General features: G+C 33.4%; 1 protein-coding gene across 4 annotated transcripts in view; it reads right to left on the bottom strand.

Moving 5' to 3' along the window:
- RPRD1A (regulation of nuclear pre-mRNA domain containing 1A) overlaps nucleotides 1-21,343 on the bottom strand; it is a 95,123-nt gene that overhangs the window by 47,389 nt on the left and 26,391 nt on the right. For 2 of the 4 annotated variants that reach the window (XM_072605278.1, XM_072605281.1), the window contains exons 2-6: nucleotides 17,423-17,552; nucleotides 16,286-16,392; nucleotides 16,105-16,202; nucleotides 13,803-13,929; nucleotides 13,530-13,705 (exon numbers count right to left, since the gene is read on the bottom strand). In XM_072605278.1, coding sequence (XP_072461379.1) covers nucleotides 13,530-13,705; nucleotides 13,803-13,929; nucleotides 16,105-16,202; nucleotides 16,286-16,392; nucleotides 17,423-17,552 — 638 coding nt within the window. Of the gene's footprint in view, nucleotides 1-11,841; nucleotides 11,941-13,529; nucleotides 13,706-13,802; nucleotides 13,930-16,104; nucleotides 16,203-16,285; nucleotides 16,393-17,422; nucleotides 17,553-21,343 lie in introns of those variants that run through there. The other 2 variants (XM_072605280.1, XM_072605279.1) reach the window with 2 other exon arrangements.

The raw sequence follows: 21,343 nt of genomic DNA, 5'->3' as shown, positions 1-21,343 counted from the left end.
ATGAAATGATGGGTCTAAGAAAGAACTAAATATCACTGATTGGTCCCTTCCGGTATTAGATTTCTCATCCCTGAAAGGAAGTGGTTAAACTTATCACATATTGAGTACCTACAAGAATGTCTGCCTTAATTCCATATGACTTTGCATAAACTGCTGAAATTAAGTCCTAGATTAAACAAAGGCTAAGAAAACACATTAAACTTTGAGGACAGTACAGACAAACAATTAACATTAACTGTTCAAGAGTCACTAAATGATCAAATGGACATTGAGAGTTAGATATACTTAAAATATTAAAAAAAAAAAAAAGGTAACACTTTGGATTATTTTACCTGATGCTAACATGATTTATGATGTACTAATTGTTATCCTGTGCTTTTACAACTTTGTTTTGCTTTAGAAAAAAGCTTTTCAAATCCTGTTTTATCTGTTCCCCACACATGACATTCTACCTCCTGTTTTCATTCCTTGGTACAAAATGTTCTCCCTCTTCCCCTCCTGCTCCCACGGAACTCTTAATAGTCTGATTAAATACCCACTCCAAAGGACTTGTGTGATATCCAAGATTGATAGGCCCTCCCCATCATTATTTTGCATGTATATGTATTTGCTTGTCTATGAACATAGTGTATCCTCTGGCCCCCAGAAACAAGTTAGCTCCCTGGCAAGGAGCTATTTCACTTTTCTTACATTCCTAGAGTCTAGCACAACGCACACTGCCAGAGGAGACATTTAAATGTTTATAGTTTGGTGTATAGTTTCTGATCTATAAAATAAGCACAATAATATAGTTTAGCAATGATTTCCTTTGATATAATTTGTATAACAGAACATCAATGAACCTAAGATTTATCTTCATATACAGAAAAGGACCTTGTCTAAAACAGTAGGCTATAGAACAGAAGAGAGAGAAATATAAGGGAAGCAAAACAAAATTATAATTTCTACAGTAGGCTATAGAACAGAACAGAAAGAAATACAAGGGAAGCAAAACAAAATTACAGATTATAAATCTATAATTTGATTCTGTATTACACTCATTAAGAATGCCTAACAGCTGTATAAAGAAATACATAGTAAAGTTACTTCTCTTGAAAAATGTCACAGGAAGACTTGAACTTTCAGAATCAAGAAGGCAGAGTAAACTATTTAAGTGCTCTCACCCACCCCTTGTTGACCTATAAAAGCCCAGAGAATATTTCCCCAGTAAAAATCCTGGAATAGTGGAGCCAACAGAAGGGGTAAACAGTCTTTTAGCTGGGGGTGGTGGTGGTGGTAGGGGTGTCAATCTTCTTGCTGTGAGTGAAGAGGACCAGATGCAAAACCAGAAGTGTCCCAGCAAGAACCAGGTGGTTCAGCAGAAGAGTGGACCAGCAGAAGACCCTGAGCCCCTGGGGAGTGGAGCCAGTAAGCGCCAACACCAGGACCACAGGCATACCTTAGGACAGTCAGGGGAATTGAGCAGACACCAGTACAGTCAGGGTTCACCAGCCATTGAACCTTCCTGTGCTCTAGCACAGACCAAGGAGAGCAGGAGACCTCCCATGGCCAGAACATACACTCCCCCACACCTCACATCAGGAGATTCAGTGTAACCCTGGGGACACTCAGAAAGACTTCACCTAGCCTCAGCCTTGACACACACCAGCCAGCTCAACAGCAGGTAAGCTGCAGCATTATATAGCTTCTAGCTGAAAGAACCAGAGGCCACAACACACAAAGTCAGAAACCAGGTCCCAAAGATCCAGCATAAGAAATGTGGGACAGAGCCCCTGTACCCCAGAAGCAGAGATTCACTTTCAAAGTCAGTAAAAAGGCAATCACTGTGAGCAAGTAGCAAATCAGAAAAGCAAAGACCACAGAATCTTACTACAAGGACAGGGAAGATCAAAATACGAATTCAGAAGAGGACAGCCTTGACACTGTACTCACATATGAAACCTCAAAAGGGAATATGAACTGGTCTCAAGCCCAAAGAGCATTCTTAGAAGAGCTCAAGAAAGATTTTAAAAGTGAAATTAGAGAAGTAGAGGAAAAACTGTCCAATGATTTTAAAAATATAATTGACAAAATGAAAGAAATTCACAGAAGAGAACAGCTCCTCAAAAAGTAAAATTGGCCAAAGGGAAAATGAAATACAAAACTTAACTGGAAAAATTGGACAAATGGGAAAGGAAGTATAAAAGCTAACAGAAGAAAACAATTTGTTAAAATTTAGAATTGGGCAAGTAGAAGCTAACAACTCAATGAGGCATCAAGTATCAAACAAATGAAAAAATAAAAGAAAATGTAAAATAGCTCATTGGAAAAACAACTGACCTGGAAAATAGATCCAGGAGAGAAAAATCTGAGAATTAGTGGTCTACCTGAAAGCTGTGATGAAAAAAAGAGCCTAGACAATACTTTCCAAGAAATCACCAAGGAAAATTGCCCTGAGGTCCTAGATCCAGGAGGCAAAATAGTCATCGAAAGAATTCACAGTTCACCTCTTGAAAGGGATCCCAATTTGTAAACACCCAAGAATATCATCGCCAAATTCCAGAACAATCAGGCCAAGGAGAAAATACTGCAAGCAGCCAGAAAAAATACCAATTCAAATATCAAGGAACTACAATTAAGATCACATAGGATCTTGCAGCATCTACATGAAAAGACTGGAGGAACTGGAATGATACTCCATAAGGCAAAGGAGCTTGGACTACAACTAAGGATCAATTACCCAGAAAAATTAAGCCTAATCCTTCTGGCAAGGAGATGGACATTTAATGAAATAAGGGATATCCAGACCTTCCTGATGAAAACAGCAGAGCTCAATAGAAAATTTGACTTTCATATACAAGACTCAAGAGAGGCACAAAAAGGTAAACAGGGGAAAAAAAATTGTTATTCAATATGGGTAAATTGTTTACATCTTTATAGGGGAGGATGATACTTGTTAATCTTGAGAACTGTATACTTATTATTACATTTAAAAGGGACATACATAGAGGGAGGAAACGGGTATAAATTAACTGATGTGAAGATAAAAAACTCAACTAAAGGGCATGAAGGGATTGTAATGGGAGAAGAGGAAAGGAGGAGGCAGAATAGAGTGACATCACATGATGAGGCAGAAAAAAGTATTATTGTAGAGGGAAAGAAGGGAGGGACATGAGTATTGCTTGAGCTTTACTCATCAAATTTGGTTCAAGGAGGGAACAACATACTCGGTGAAGTATAGAAATCTAACCTGCCCTATAAGCAGTAGGAGAGGAAAGGGGAATGAAAAGGGAGAGGGTGGTTAGAAGAGAGGAAAGAAGTAGTAAGGGAAAAGGGAGTGGGGCTGATAGAAGGGAGGGAAGACTGGGGGAGGTGTTGGCTGAAAGTAAAATTCCTAAGAAGGGGAAGAGAAAAGGGAGAAATAAAAGAATAAACTGGGGAAAATAGAATGGAAAGAAAGATACAGATAGAAATCATAACTTTGAATGTGAATGGGATGAACTCTCCCATAAAGTGGAAGTCGACAGCAGAAAGAATTAAAAATCATAATCCTACAATATGTTGTTTACAAGAAACACTTCTGAAATGGGGACACATAGTTAAAGGTAAAAGGCTGGAGTAGAATATATTATGCATCAGCTGATGTAAAAAAAAGCCAGGGTAGCAATTCTAATCTAAGACAAAGCAAAAGGAAAAACAGATCTAATCAAAAGAGATAAGGAAGGAAACTATATCCAGCTAAAAGGCACCATAAACAATGAAATGTATCATTACAAAATCTATATGCACCAAGTGGTATAGCATCTAAATTCTTAGAGGAAAAGCTAAGGGAGTTACAAGAAGAAATAGATAGCACATCTATACTAGTGGGGAACCTCAACCCCTCCCCCCCCACCTTCTGAACTTCATAAATCTAACCCCAAAATAAAAAAGTTAAGGAGGTAAATAGAATTCTGGAAAAGGTAGATATGATAGACCTCTGGAGAAAACTGAATGGGGATAGAAAGGAATATACCTTTTTCTCAGCAGTACATGGCACATATACAAAAACTGACCATGTACAATCCAGTGCAGAAAGGCGAAGATAGTAATGCATGCTTTTCAGATCATGATGCAATAAAAATTACATGTAATAAGAGACCATGGAAAGATAGACCAGAAATTAGGATGAATCACAGAAACAATAACTTCATTCAAGAGAATGACAATGAGACAACCTATCAAAACTTATGGGATGCAGAGAAAGCAGTTCTTAGGGGAAGTTTTATATCTCTGAAAGCTTATATGAATAAAATAGAGAAAAAAGGGAGATCAATGAATTGGGAATGCAACTGAAAAAGCTAGAAAAAGAACAAATTGAAAATACCCAATTAAATACCAAATTAGGAATACTGAAAACCAAAGGACAGATTAATAAAACTAAAATTAAGAAAAGCACTGAACTAATAAATAAAACTAAGAGCCGGTTTTATGAAAAAAAAAAACCCCAATAAAAGTGATAAAACTTTAGGTCAATTTGTTTCCAAAAAAAAGAAGAAAACCAAATCCCAAATTATCAAAAATGAAAAGGGTGAACTCACCTTCAATGCAGAGGAAATTAAAACAATAATTAGAAATTACTTAGCCCAACTGTATGCCCATAACTTTGACAATCTTAGTGAAATGGGCAAATACTTACAAAAATATAAACTGCCCAGATTAAAAAAAGAGGAAGTAAAATACTCAAATAACCCAATCTCAGAAAAAGAAACTGAACAAGCCCTCAATGAACTCCTTAGGAAAAAATCTCCAGGGCCCCATGGATTTACAAGTGAATTCGAGCAAACATTACAAAAACAGTTCATTGCAATACCATCTGGGAAAACTGACAAAGAACTCCTACCAAATTCTTTTTATGATACAAATACGATTCTGATACCTAAACTGTGAAGAAAAAAAACAGAAAAGATTATAGACCAATTTCCCTAACAAATATAGATGAAAAATTTTAAATAAGATGTTAGCAAAAAGAATACAGCAACTTATGACGAGAATAATACATTTTGATCAGGTAGGATTTATACCAGGAATGCAGGGCTGGTTCAACATCAGGAAAACTATCAGCATTGTTGACCACATCAATAACAAAACTAACAGAAACCATATGACTATCTCAATAGATGCAGAAAAAGCTCTTGACAAAATACACCACCAATTCCTATGGAAAACAATGGAGAGCTTAGGAATAAATGAAGCCTTCCTCAAAATAAGTAATATCTACCTAAAATCATCAGCAAGCATTATATGTAATGGGGATAAGCTAGATGCATTTCCAGTAAAATCAGGAGTGAAACAAGGATGTCCATTATCACCACTGTTATTCAATATGGTACTAGAAATGTTAGTGTTAGCAATAAAAGAAAAAGAAATTGAAGGAATTAGAATAGGCAAAGAAGAAACTAAGTTATCACTCTTTACAGATGATATGATGACATACTTAGAGAATCCTAGAGAAATAAGCAAAACATTACTTGAAAAAATAAACAACTTTGGCAAAGTTGCAGTATACAAAATAAACCCACATAATTCATCAATATTTCCATGTATTACTAATAAAGTCCAATAGCAAGAGACAGAAAGAGAAATCCCATTTAAAGAGAAATCCTAGTATAAAATATTTGGGAGTCTACCTGCCAAAATAAATCCAGGGACTATATCAACACAATTACAAAACACTTTTCACACAAATAAAGTCAGATCTAAGTGGAAAAACATCAATTGTTCATGGGTATGCCGAGCTAATATAATAAAAATGACAATTCTACCTAAATTAATTTACTTACTGAGTGCCATACTACCAAAAAATTATTTTCTAGAGCTAGAAAAAATAATATCAAAATTCATCTGGAAGCACAAAAGGTCCAGAATATCAAGGATATTAATGAAAAGGAATGCTGGAGAAGGTGGTCTAGCCATACCAGATGTCAAATTGTATTATAAAGCAGTAATCATCAAAACCACTTGGTACTGGTTAAGAAATACAGGGATAGATCAGTAGAATAGTTCAGGTTCACAAGACACAGTAATCATTGATTATAGCTGCCTGTTTGATAAACCCCAGGACCCCAGCTTCTGGCATAAGAATGCACTGTTTGACAAAAACTGGTAAGAAAAGCAGAAAATAGTGTGGTGGAAACTGGCACAGATCAATACCTGCAAGTGTATACCAGAATAAAGTCCAAATGGGTAGATAATTTGGGTATAAAGGTTGACACTATAAACAAATTAGGGGAGCAAGGAATAGTGTATTTGTCAGATTTATGGAGAATTGGGAAATTTATGACCAAACGAGATAGAGAACGTTAGAAGTGCAAAATGCATAATTTAGAACTAGTGTCCATAATAAAGGCCTCATTTCTAAAATACATAGAGAACTGAGTCAAATTTGCAAGAATATAAGCCATTCCCCAATTGACAAAATCGTCAATGAATATGAACAGGCAGTTTTCAGAACATAAAGCCATATATACTTCTCTATATAGTCATATGAAAAAATGCTCTAAATCACTATTGATTAGAGATGCAAATCAGAACAACTCTGAAGTACCACATCACACCTATCAGATTGGCTAACATGTCAAAACAGGAAGATGATAAATGTTGGAAAAGATGTGGGAGAGTTGGAATACTACTGGTGAAGCTATGAGCTGATCCCACCATTCTGGAGAACAATTTGGAACTATGCCCAAAAGGCTATAAAAATGTGCGTATCTTTTTATCCAGCAATACCACTTTGTAGGGCTCTATCCCAAAGAGATCATAAAAATGGGAAAAGGACCCACATGTACAAAAATATTTATAGCAGCTCTTTTTGTGGTGGCAAAGAACTGGAAATCAAGAGGATGCCCCCCAATTAGGGAATGGCTGAACAAGTTGTGGTATATGAATGTAATGGAATACTACTGTGTATAAGAAGTGACGACCAAGAGGACTGCAATAAAGCCTAGAAAGACTTATATAAACTGAAGCTGAGTGAAATGAGCAGAACCAAGAGAATATTATACACACTAACAGCCACAGTGTGCGAGGACTGTTTATAAAAGATTTAGTCCTTCACAGCAATGCAAGGACCTAAAACATTGCCAAAGGACTCTTGATGCAAAATGCCATCTACTTCCAGAGAAAGAACTATAGTCAGAACTCACAATGAAGCAGACTCTGTTCTATTTTGTTATTTTTTGTTTTGGTGTGGTTTTTCTCATGGTTTCTGCTATTTGTCTTAATTCTTCTATGCAACATGGCTAATGTGAAAATGTGTTTAATAAGAATGTATGTGTAGAACCCATATAAGATTACATGTCATCATGGGAAAGGGAAAGGAGGGAGAGAAAAATTTCAAACTTTATGGAAGTGCTTGTTGAAAACTGAAAACAAATTAGCAATAAAAATGGTCATAGGAATCATAAATATTGGGTAGAAATAAAAGTCTAGAAGCTATTTCTTAAATTCAAATATATCCTTGCAATTATTCACATAAATGAACTATCAACTATTATATAACCCAAATATTATTTCCCTTTGAAAAACTATTTTGATTACATTAAAGATAAATGTTTGATATTTGCAAAACTTCAAGATGAACAAGAGGAAACAGTGGCAGTGTTAATGTTAAACAAAAAACTACCAAGCCTTGGTTTCTTCATGACAATAACTTAATAGCTGTCTTTTAAAAAAACTTTTTTTTTCCTGAGAAAGAAGGTGACTTCAGAAAGAACATGAAATCAATTTTTAAGGCTAAATAAGCAGCAAGTTGCATACAAATAAGTAAGAGTCGGCAATACAGTCACTTTTAATAAGACTGACATTTAAAAATTAAAAAAAAAAGCTTGCTTTTCCTTAGGAGTAGGAGGAGAAATGTCTATGTGTACAAATCTATCTGATCAGTACTTGAGGCCAAAATGGTTACAGAGATCATTTTTGGTATAATAAGGTTAAGATCAATTAGTAAAAAGACTAAATTAATAAAAGTGTTTAATAAAGAAAGTTAGTTTTACTGCTTTTAAGTGCATAAAAAATTCTGATTTGGCTTAAAAAAAAGTACTGATAATTTATCATAAATAAGCATGGCAAATTTTGTCCAAAGCAGATGCTTTGGAAGTATTTTTAAGTCCATGAAATGCAGTTTAAACATTTCTACTAAAAGCTTAGTTCATATTCTAAGTTTTGCTAGCAAAAGGACTTTATAAAGTGTAAATTTTAGCTTATCTGCCATATGAATCTCCACAAGTTCTGAATAAGGGCTAAAATACTTTTTAAACTAAAATTAAATTTCCCAACATTAACTTTAGTAGATGCAGTGCTTATTTCTGATAATTATGGAAACACTTATCTAAAACCTTTGTGCCATTTTGAAAATTTTCTTAACCTAAATGCTTACTTATACATTATCTTAAAAACAAGTTACTGTGAGAAAACCAATTCTTAGATCCAACACAAAGTCTTTTTGATTAAGAAAAGTTCGACCTAGTACAACTTTGCAAGAGACAGGGAAGGGTTACACTCCAGGTATGAAGGAAGTGCTATGAAAATGCATGTCTCTGATTGCTGGGAGTGTCCATGTAATTCAGGAAACAGTCATAGTTCAGCTTGGCAGGAATGCACACCTGGTGAAAGGGTACAGAATGATGAGGAATACAGACTGCAGGGAGATATCTATTTAAAGAGGTTTAATTTAAAGAGGTTTGCTCTATCATAGAGCAAATAAATGCACAGTTACTTAAAATTTGACCAGGAAAGGAATATGGATAAAGGATTAAAGAGAATGGCTGTTAGGAGAAAAATCCATTAGGATTGTAGTTCAAGTAAGAAGCAATGACCCACTGAAATGGGGGATGGATACAAAGGATGTTTTGGAGTTCGAAACTAGAAAACTCACTGCTTGAAAAAAATTTATGTAAATGAGGAAGGGTGGGAAAGGGTAGATACTTGAACCTCACTTTTACCTGAAATGGTCAAGTGAAGAATATAACATATAAATAGGTACAAAAAATATATTTCACTCAAAAGTGAAATAAATAAGAAGAGAGGAAAAGGTGGAAATCAGAAAGTAATAGATAACCAATAGATAACTAATTCAGTCTCCTACTCTAGGTATCAAACAATATAACCTTTAAATATATTTAAGGAACTGGTAGAGTAGTCCAGCAAATCAAATGCTGGACTTGGAATATGGAAGATAAGAGTTTGAATCCTGCCTCAGATTCTTACTAGCTGTGACTCTGATTCAAGTTCTCTGAGCCTGTTTTCTCATCTGTAAAACAAAGAGGGCCCTCTAAGAATAGTTCCAGCTCTAAATTTATAATCCTATGCTGCTGAGTTTTCATAAACTGAGGAAAATGAGAAAATTCAATGCAGTTATTCCCTTTCAACCCCAAATTAGCCAATTTGTAAGATAAAATTAAAGAATATTACCAAAAAGATTTCTACATGCTTTGCAAAAGTAAACTTTTCAACATTTCAACTGTTTAGAACAATAAAACATTAACAGATAAAAGTTTAAATTTGTTTTTTAAATCTGCATCTTAAAATGTTCATTACAAAAATCTTTGACAGGTTCTAAATTTTCTGGAGATTATAGAATAGGGAAAAATAATCACTATTTTAATCAAACAGCCATCTTTTCAGATAAATGACATTATCTTTTCCCAAAACTCCTGTCATAAAACGGGAATTATCTTTTTGCTTAATTTATTGTATCGTGGCAAATTTTCACCAGTTAATAAGTATTCTATGAACAATTCTAATTTTAAGCTAGGGAAGAACTATAAAGTGGTACAATATACTTGGATAACAATCTAGGAACATATGAAAAGAGTTAAAAATTCACGTATAATGATTCCATATATATAATAACCTATACTGGACTGCTTACCGTCTCAGTGTAGCAGGAGGGGGTTAGGAGCAAAGGACAGAATTTGGAACTCACAACTTTTTTTAAATGTTAAAAATCTTATTTTAACATGTAATGGGGGGAAATACTATTTAAATTTCAAAAACAGAACAAAGCAAGCTCATGTATACCCTTTGACTAAGTAACCCTATTAATAGTACTATGACCTAAAAATGTAAGTAGGGGAAAAAAACCTCTACAAAAACTAAAATATGCATAGCTGTTTGACCTGCAATAGTACAAAGCTGAAAAAATAAATGGGTCCAATGGTTGTAAGAGACTTGAACAAAATATGAAATAACAATGCAGTGGCCCATTACTACGTTAAGAGCAACCAATAAAAGAAATGCTGAAAGGGGTATATGGTATGCAAACTGAAGAATCAGAAAAAAGATACACTGTTAAAAGAATCGAAATTTATACACTAAAGGGGAGTACAATAAACAAGTTGTTTTCTGTGAGTACTTTTATGTAAATATTTCTGACTTTTTTATAGCTTTGAGTTTTTTAAATTTATGACAAGGATTAAATTTATATTTTAATTCTGAAAAGTAATTTTAGGTCATAAAAGATGAGTGGAAAGACCAGAGGGTTCATGATGTAAAGGTATGTGACATTCAGAATGACCCCACCCAAAAGACAGATTCAGGTTCCTTTCTTAATGTCCTAATTCTTTGACCTTAGAACTACAATGTTTTCCATTCTGAATAAATTATAGCTAATGAATGTACACATTTTAAGTGTATGGTTTACCTTTTGCCATTTTATTACTTTTCTAAAACTACATGTACACAAAATGACATGCTAAAAAAGTGAGCAACTCAAACCTGGAGTGTTTTTTAAACCATGTATTTATATCTTGGTGTTTTTTTAAAGGCAGTTTCTTAAGTGTATCTATTTAATAAAAACAGACTTTTCCTTTTAAAAAGTTTTCATATGTATAAGATGTATCTTTATTTCAATAATCACCCCCTCCCTTTCCAAAACAGAGAAGAGGAAAATATTAAATTAAAATGGTTCTACAATAAAATAAAGCACTTATAATCTCAAACATGTCTCAAAAGTTCAGAAAGTAAATTTTAAATCACCTAGCTACTGACTTCTTAACCTAAAATTGACAAACACTGCTAATACAATTTCTAACAGACACAAAAGAATCTTGAACTAGATTTAGGTCTTTAGGTACTATCTTGAACTTTTGCATAACAATAATTCTACCATTAGAGACATTTGTATTTACATCAATAACCTGATTGCGGCTATAATCTGTTATTCATGAATTTTTTTTAAATGTTGGCAATTGGCTAGTAAATTCTAAGAAATATTTTAAATTCTCTTTCACAATAAGTAAGTTTTTATACTAATTTTTTTGAGGGGACCCAACATCCTACAATTTGATATCCAATTTTCGGACATCTAATACGATTCAAGTATTTTAAAATTATATGCTATCCAAAAAAGGATTCTTCTTAGAGAAAATAAGCACAAATGATACAGATTTGAGTTTCTCCTGATTTTGAAGACATAAAAAGAAAAAAAAAAACCCTCCTGGATGCTAACATTTTAACATGTTTCTCTAAGTCTGGCCAAGAAGAAATCTTCAAGCAACTAATATGTCTAATTAATTTCTAGGATTATTTCATCATCCTAGAAAAATCCTAACCATGTTTTCATTACCTATAATATAAAGTTAAAGGGAAGTAAGGTTTTTCTCTAATATGATCAATTACAATTCTATGTCAGGCAGGAAAGTCAATGCTAACAAAGTGAATTAATGTGTCGAAGAAATTCCCTTATGTTGCCAATGTTAAAATCTACCATTGGATGTAAGTAGCTATTATGAAAAAAAATAAAGAGACAGTGGTATAAGGTAGTAAGGGAAAAATTCAAAATATCTTCTTCCATTTTTTTTTTTAAAAACATGAGACAATACAGGATTTTGAGTTTGATATTTATTTTTAGCAGGATGGGTGTGCTAATGGATGACGACATCATTAGGAGATAACGCCCTTGTCCAATACCTGCAATAGAAGCTAGATAGAAGTTAAAGAAACCATACTTAAAGTCAAAAGCTGTGTATGTTACTACTTACCCTCGATTCTGTTAATAAGAAGAAAATAAGCAAGAGCAAAATTAGCTTATGGTTTTAACCACATTATATTATCAATAGCTGTTAAATTATCAGATTTATCTTTATTTTTAAAAATATCATAATTCTAAATATAATATGGGTAAATAAAACTTTTAAAAGGGGTATACTAAAATACTACAATTCCTTTCCTTTTGGTGTGGTGGATCGGTATTGAGCAGGAGAGAGGAACTATTGAATGAATGGTGACTAGAGGAAAGTCAAATGATTAAGGGAAATATAATATATTCTAATCATAGTGAAATATAGGCTGGCAACTCCATTTAATTTTTTTTATCAGTATCTCTACAATTAGGGTATAAAGAGTTGATGTAGTCATTGATCACACTGGCCTCTATGTGTCTGTGAGCACAGTGGTCCTAAGACATACAGTGACCATCAGTAGATAAGTCAAGTGAGGCCAAAAGAAGCAATGCAATAGCATATCTGGTGTTTAAATTTGTATTTTTCATCCATTGTGTCTTAAATGTGGTGAGTACGGAATTCTACTAGTAGTCTACGTGGGTTCTAGGTGCATGCTGCTCTGAAGTACAGACAATAGACAAGAATGCAGCAGGTTGAATTGAGCATGATGCTTTGTTTCTGATCCTGAGACTGTCAAGTTGATTATATCAACTAGCACACTCTTCCATTTCTAATCTGGATGATGACAAGTAGGAAAGTTCCCACCTCCTACTGCCTGAAGAAGAAAAACATCAGTTATCTCACTGACAATTGGAGAAGATAATATAACAGCTGGCCCTCACTGAAAAGATAAAATCAAACTGACAATTCAGGAAGTGTCAAGAGAAACTTAAAAGTTTACAGGTAACTGCTCCTAGATCTACAACTTTGGATTCTGGATAAAACCTTATTAATGTTAAACTATGCAGCTGCTATAGCAGAAAACATTTTACCTAAGTCTAACCATGAAAAGATTACAGATCATGTCCAAAATTTCCTCTCCCTACCCTGGGGAGTTCTGATAATATGAACAAGGCCAAACTGTACAAATCAAAATAAAATTCATGGCTAACAAGTTATTTTAACTTCTAAATCAACTATATAAAAGATTAGTTGATAAAAGCAGTAATTTAAAAAGTACTATATTAAAATAAACATTCACTTCAGTCCTGTCTTTCTATTGCTTTTTGTTCCAGGAAAGAAAAGGAGATGCTCTTATTTTCAAATGATAACGCTGACAAGTTGTTTTACTACTGCATAGTCTTCCATATAGCTACCTATAAAAGTGAATAGAATGCTATTAGTCCAAGTTTTTGATTATTCCTTTGGCTAACTGGCTTGGTCCAAGTAGGGAAAACTCAATTAGTGGAGGAAGAGAGAAATTTAGGGCATGGCCTGTAATATTTATATACAAATAAGAATAAAAAATTGACAGGACCTACAATTAAGGCCTTAAAAGCTTAAATAAGAAAAAATCCATGAAGCAAATATATTAATTTAAAAGTTCCAAATAATTAAAGAGTTACGCACTTCCAGCTTATGTTCTTTCTCTGCAAGGGCTTCTTTTTGACAACGAAGGAAATCTGATAACATTCGAGTTAGTTGCTTCCTATCATCTATTTCTGCTGCCAATCGACCATTGTAATCTGCCAACAGCATACATGCATCATCTACCATCTTGGAAAGCTGTTCTCCTGATTCTTTATCTAAGATCCAAAAAAAGGTAATAAACAAGTAGGTAATACATTAAAAACAAAGCTATGACTTGTATTTTATTCAAAAATCAGAATCATTCTTTCTCACCTGTTATTTTGTCTAGTAGAGATACATCTTGGACTTCAACAGGCAAAGAAGCTATTCTCTGATGAACTGCTGCATCACCAGAGGCTGCATTTTCAAGTTCTTGTAAGGCTCTAATGAGATCTATAGTCTGAAAAAGCAGACAACTTCAGAATCTAATTTTCCAAGACCAATAGGGTTAAAATTAATTTAATAGCCAGGCAAGTTCATGGTATGCATGCTAGGTCAAACACTTTGTAAAGCTCCATTTGTACACTAGGGAAGATTAAAAGACCATAAATCTATAACCTCCAAAATATTTTTTACTAATTTTACTCTTAAAAAACAAAATCTCACCCTGTTTCCCTACACCCAACAAGACCCCAAAGAACACCTAAAAAAAAAAAAAATCAGATGATTTGGTCTTCTAAAGCAATTTATTTAAAGTAACCCAAATTTTGGTTAAATTAGTAAGATATTTCCAATATAATAATTAAAATTACAAAGCACTTGCATGGTTGCAAATGAAGCCAAACAAAACACATTACGGGTGTTGTTTTTCTTTGTTTTCGCTCCAGCCAGCTGATGTACACAATAAGGCATCTTTCTTATACCAATTCAAGGATTTTCCAGAATTCTGGAAAGAATATGGAGATTGGAGGGTCTTATAAGATACGGCTCAATCAGAAGAGGGTTACTATTCCCAAATCCTAGAGAGATCAACTGAGTCCTATACATTAGTGCAATGTTTCTAATTGGTTAGGAAGCAAAGTCAGTATAAGTGTCTAACCTAAAGTTTGCTAGTAATAATTTTTATTATTAATCATTAGAGAAACAAATGTACTAATAAAAGTTAGTGATTTTCAATTCACCAATTTAAATACCTTTTCCAAATGTAAGATGATAGCTAAATAATTAGCAACTAGCTAAAAATTATGTCAAATTGATAAATTATCCTACTCCAAGGACAAATGAGGCTTTCTGATAAAAAGTTTGATACAAGTTACTATGCTTTATGAAAGTACAGAGAAAAATCAAGTGGTCTACACTGAAGATGAAGGAAGGGTCCTAAAAACTATAGTCATGATCACTCTCGCAGGATGATCCCAAAATAAGATATCATACTCTTACATGAAGGTAGGGTCTAATTTCTGATGTGAGAATACAGCTTCCTAAATTTCTTCATATCAAGAGATATAAGGAGACAAATCTCGAGAACATACTTAAGGCTATACCTGAATGGATAAACCTTCAGGGCTCTGAGCCAGTATTTTAAAAACGAGAAGAGGATGAATAAAATAAGAAAACATCCCATGTAAGATTCCCTCTACATCCAGAGCCTGTGGGGTAGAATATGATCTACTACTTCCCCTCTTTCATACAATACTTACCTCAACTCAAAAGTAGGCAAGCTAGAATTAGAAAGCTGAAAGAATGGAGAAAGACCTCAAGAAAATTAGTCTCTTTAAAGAGGAGCAGTTAACATTCCTCTTGATTTAGATCACAGGTTCATAAATTTAAAGCTGGAAGAGACTTAAAGGTTATCAAGTCCAATCCCCTCATTTTGCAGATAAGGAAAATAAGATCCATAGAGGTTAAGTAATTTACCCAGGGTCACACAGTTAATAAGTGAATCCTACATCAATCCAGGAAAACAAAAATATTCTAGGGGTCCATACAATAAGAAAGATGCCATAATATACAAAATGGAAAGGAAGATAAAAACTCATCTTTGAAGAAAATGAGGAACAGAAACTTTGAAATGGAAGGGATCACAGGGATCATCACCACAATCCTTTAATTATCAGTATAGTATTTAATTTTTAAGAGTCCCTTTAAAAGCACTTAAAACTGCTTTAAGAAAAAAATAAAAATAAAAACAACAACATATATCAATAAAAATACAAGTCTGGAGACCTCAAAAATACAACCCAGCATTTTGATGAAGTATATATTATTTACTTAAAAGGAACAAGCTGTCTTAGAATATCTGATTTTTTCCAAGAGAGTTCCAACAATTAAAATAATGGAATTCTATTTCAGGTAAACAGAAGCAATGTGGTAAACAAAAAAATCTGAATAAGTTATATGTGACATTTATTTAATTCAGAAGATCTATATTTGTAAGCCCAATTTACCACAGTAAAATTCAATGAAAAGTTTGAGTAACAACAAAAATATGACAACACTAGTAATTTACAACCATATACAGGCAGTATCAGAAGTCTTAGACTTGTAGGTTTAAGCTGTTAAAGCTTAGAACTGCACTAAGACTTTTGAGACCCCCTGTATACTAGGATTCTCTTTGGAAAGAGATCATTTCTACCTGTGGAGGTTCACTTGGTGATCCTAGTGCTGAACAATTTTCATTCTCATCCACCTTTATCTGTTCATATGAACGCTTTCTAGACTTCTTATCGCCATCTGATTTAAAGGAAAATGTAGTTATTTTCATGAAGAAGGCGTTATTTTGCGAATAAAATAATGATAAATTTATATATACTTACAGAGAGCTTGCCTAAGTTGTTCTAACACATCATTTTCATAAACAGACCTTTCTTCCCAAATAGACAGGACTCTTCCAAGATGCTTTTTACAATTTTCATCAGTCTCACTGAAGTAAAAATAAACAGGATATTAATAGCTACAAACCTGATGTTCTGGGTCTTTGAAAAAACTCAGTATTTAGTTTTAAACAAAATCATTAATACCGTCAACAAAATTTCTGAATTGACCAGTAATTCAGAAGAGATTTAAAAAAGCAATACAAATAGCAGCATTACTCAAACAAACTATGAAAATACAAGAGTTTGCTTTAGTACACTCTTAACTTTTAGAGCATAAGATGTTTTCTTTCCTTGTTTCATATGACTTATCTTAGCAAATATACTATTGGATTTTATAATTTGGGTTAACTCGTTTGAGCTATCCTTATCTAAAATCACTCACTTTGCTATTTCTTAGCTTCTGGAGTTTTTTCCCCTTCATACATTTGCTCAAGAACTTCAGGAAAGAGCACAAAATCTTTTATACATGCATTATATACACACGCACACACATGCATACATAAATGCATACGTACAGGTGATTAATAGTTTTAAGAAAGACAACTACACATTTCAAAATGTATTTGTGGAAAACCATTTATGAGGTACAGATAAAATTATAAATCATTATAACACAACCACCATATTCAATATTTTGGATAGCGACAGGAAAAAACTACAGAGAATACCAAAAGTCATTAGGCAAGGCAATAAATACTTTCTGGAAAAGAGGTTATTAAAAATGTACAGATTTAATAGCTTATTCAACTAATTCCTCTATAAAGCAACCTTACATATTTATCAATGGCCTGAAATACAAATTAGTGATTTCTTTAAAATAGGCCTGTACATAAGGGTATACATGTTCTCTCTCCCAAGATAATATAAGCTTCTTAAGGGTTAGGGATTATTATGTCTTCATTACGGTATCTACCACAGTTGGTATAGTGCTTAGCATATAGTTGCTTTTTAAAAAATGCTTGGTGGTTGATTCACTGAAAAGGAAGCTTTAAGAGAAATACCTGAAAGGGAATAACTTGAAATAAATAAATAACCTGAAAGGGAAAAGTCTTATTTTAAAATAATATTTTACTATACCTGGAAACATGCTTAAAGGCTTCAACTATGACTGGTGCAAAATCTTTTGTGAATTCTGGCCCTTTTCTCTTGCTGTTCTGGATGACATCATTGGCAAGATAAAGAAATGTCAGTTTCCTGTTTGGTTTGGCTGAAAGATAAAGAAAAATAAGAAAAGATTTAAAATCCACAGTAAAGCGTTTAACGAAGGAGTAAGAACATTTGAATGCCTTTAATAATGAAATAGCAGTATTTATTACAGGTGAAGAGTCAGTTCTACTATAACATTTTTTGGGGGAAAACATGAATTTGTTCCAGTTAGCCTGATACATCAGGAAACAATATTCTCTTGAAAACTATTACTTTTGCTAGATTACTCATATTGCTGCTGGAGAGTCTGGATAGTACTCCTCTCTCCTCCAGTAGCTGCCTAATGTATCTAGGATGAAATAAAAAATCTACAGGTTACCAAATAAAGCCCTTTCATAAACAATATGGCTCTAGACAATCTCTCTGGGCTTTTAACAACACAGCTACCTTTTATGCACTCTATATTCCAGTCAAACTGGTCTAAGGGCTATTGTTCACATATGACACTCCCATCTCAATATCTTTATATAAGCTGTTATTCCCCATGCTTCTTGGAAACCAAGTAAAAATAGCTTCCCTGGATCTCTTCTGCTCCCCTTAAGTGAGCAGTGGCCTGAGTGGGATAAGCCTCTTCCAATACCTGAGTACAGTGAGGGGAAGCATCCACCATCACAAGCCCTGGATTCTTGCCACTCTGCTCTGTTCCACAGTAAAACTGAGTCCTAGATTTCCTTACTGCAATGATTCCTACCTTTTCTTTTTTTCTTTTTTTTTTAAGGCTTTCATCACCTCTTGCCTGGACTATTGCAATTTCCTCCTAACTGATATCCATGCTTTGTCTCTGCCAATTTCAGTCCATCTTCCATACAACTTGAAGTCATTTTCCTAAAGCTCAGATCTAGTCAATCAACTCCAGTGACTCTACCTCAGTTGCAGAATCAAATATATACTTCTGTTTGGCATTTTTAACTCTTCACAACCTGGCCCTATCGAACATTTCCAATCTCCTTACACACAATTCCTTTCCCTGTACTCTGGAACATAGGGATACTGAATTATTTATTGTTCTTCATACATAAGAATTCATTTTTCATCTCTTGCTTTTGTATTGGCTGTTCCCCATATAGCTGGAATGCACTCCTTTATTCACCTTTACCTCTTAGAATCATTGTTTTCCTTCAAAGTTCAGCTTATATGCCTCTCCTGACATGAAGATTTCTAGCACCCAGCTGCTAATGTCTCCTTATCCCCAAAATTATCTTACATAAATATCACAGGATCATCAACTAAGAACTGGAAGGGATATTAGAGGTCATCTGACCTAACCCCCTTCCTTTTATAGAGGAGGAAAGTGAGGCCCAGAGAGATTAATCAGCTTGCCTAATGTCACCAAGGAGTTGCTTTGTATATATGTATGTGTATGTATGTTGTTTCCTCCAATAAAATGTAAGTAATTTGAGGGAAGAAACTGTTTTGGCTTTGAATCCTAGGAACCTAGTACACAGGAGGGATTTAATAAATATTTAATTAACTGATTCACACAAAACCATGAAGCTACTTTATAAAGAGTCATCACAGAAAACATTTTTTAAAGTATCATTTAATTTTCATGCAAATAGCTAATGTGGATATTTGTTTTATTTATCTATACATGTTTATAAGGAATTTTATTTTTTCTTGCCTTCTCAATGGATGGGGGAAGGGAGAAAGGGAGAAAATTTGGAACTGAAAATAAAATCCAATTTAAAAAATAAAAGACATAAAAAAACTTGATGTAAACTCTACCATGAAATTAGTAATGACATTTTTAAAGTATCATCAGCTTATATTTACACAAAGCTTTCTAATTTGTGAAATTTTTTTTGCCTGCATTTTAAATTATGCAATACCTCAATCACTGAGAGGCAAAAGTTTTACTTCTCCCATGTTGCTTTTTTAAATTATTTAAAGATTAAAAGGATTAAAAGGGAGAGGGGAGGAAAGGCAAATAAAATTTTCTATCTGCCAGTTTTAAGTCCTAGTGATTACAAAATCCTTTAGTCCACTTTTACTATGTAGAAAAACTTCACTGCCTGCTCTGGAAAGTGGGCAACATGTATGATACGCTATTTTGAACAGCGATGTATCCTCATCTTAATAACTTTCAGAGAACCATCACAAGGGATCATCTTGGTTATATTCTAGGTTATATCTCTGCACCTAAGAGAGGATTCAATACAGGATGAATTTAAGCACATCTTCAAAATATTTTGTTTCAGAAACATGAATAAAAAGGCTATTTATGTGAGAACTAGCAATACCTATGTATTATTGATGAGTAACAAAAGTATGTAAAATGGTTTTCAACATCTATGAAACCCCCTCTTTGTTCATTGACTCCTATATGTAAACACATGTTAAAAAATAGTGGCATAGTAAAACAAAATTACCAAAAATATGCTGGAAAAGATATATATGAAAACATCCTCCTGGATTATTTTTCTCTAGGTCAGAAAAACTTCAAAGAAAAGGCTATAAATAAAACACTGATTCTGACTATATTGTTAAAGTACTGTTCAGTCGGATATTCTGAAATTTTAACTTAAATAATTTGAGGTAAATAAGCAGAAATTAAGCTGTATTTATGATCATTACAAGAAACCTGACAACTGTAATTAAAATTAGGACAATGATGAAGGACAGAATTTACCATCTTACTGAAAGTCCAAGGGAAAAAAATATCAAAATACTATAAAACTAAGGTAAAAAAGATTAACACTTAATTAGCTTTAAGTTTGGATAGAGAATAGAATACTCTATTTATATAGAATATATACGTATATTCTATAGAATAAAATATTAATGCTGGGACTCCTATACAACAAAGAAAATAACAAGATTCAAAGGAAAGTGAAATTTAACTGCAAAATTTAACACTGAATGTTAATGGATTAAACTACCCTTTTCAAAGACTTATTTTTATAATATCTTTCATCCTCCCCTAAAAATTAGTATGTACCCAAATAAAAAAGCAATTTAGCATTCAAGAATCTATACCACTATAGAAGGATAATTAGAAATTCACTCTTTTACAAAAAGTAATGAAGCATACTTATTTGAATTATTTTTTTAAAATCAGTTTTACTAATAACACCAAAAAAAATCTACCTAAATTTTCCATGCAGCCAGTAATCAATGTGAAACATAATTTTTATTAAAAAAGAAATCCTTTTTTGGGTATAGGAAATCATTAAGAATCTCCAGGCTAAAGTCTTTCAGCATGATGACAGTCACAAAGCTAAGAATCCACTATGCTTATTTTTATAAATTTGAAGAAAACATTTAAATGAATAAAGCAAAATAAAATTTTATATCTTCTCAGATGTCTCTCTCACAAGTACTTCAAAATTATGAGACTAGACAACTGCCATGATTACAGAAATGACTTTGTTCAATAATCCACTGAATGTTGACATGTTTTGCTTTGTTTTTAAACAAGGAGATCAAGAGCCAAGGCATTCCCCAGTGTCCCCAGAATTAAAAAAAAAAAGAATCAAGCTAAAAAGTTATCTTAGTGGTAGCTGGGTTCTCCAAATTAACAGATGACATCACACTAACTGCATCAAATCAAGTCAACAGCCATTTGTTAAGTAAGACACTCTGCTAAGCACTGGGGATAAAATTCAAGAAAAAAAAAGATATTCCCCAGCTAAGGCTCATCAATGGAATCCATGGGGATTTTTAACAGACTGAATTAATTCCCCCTGAAAAAAAACAAGACAGGAAGGAAGGTTTAGCTGAATGGCTAAGTCAACCAAGTTAGTACATGTTGAACAAATTATAAAGATGAAGCTGACGCAGTTCAGCACAGAA

Source organism: Notamacropus eugenii, chromosome 4 (genome assembly GCF_028372415.1).
Source record: "Notamacropus eugenii isolate mMacEug1 chromosome 4, mMacEug1.pri_v2, whole genome shotgun sequence".
Lineage (NCBI taxonomy): Eukaryota > Metazoa > Chordata > Mammalia > Diprotodontia > Macropodidae > Notamacropus > Notamacropus eugenii.
Note: the sequence above shows the minus strand (reverse complement) of the source record. Positions and strands in the feature narration are given on the sequence as shown.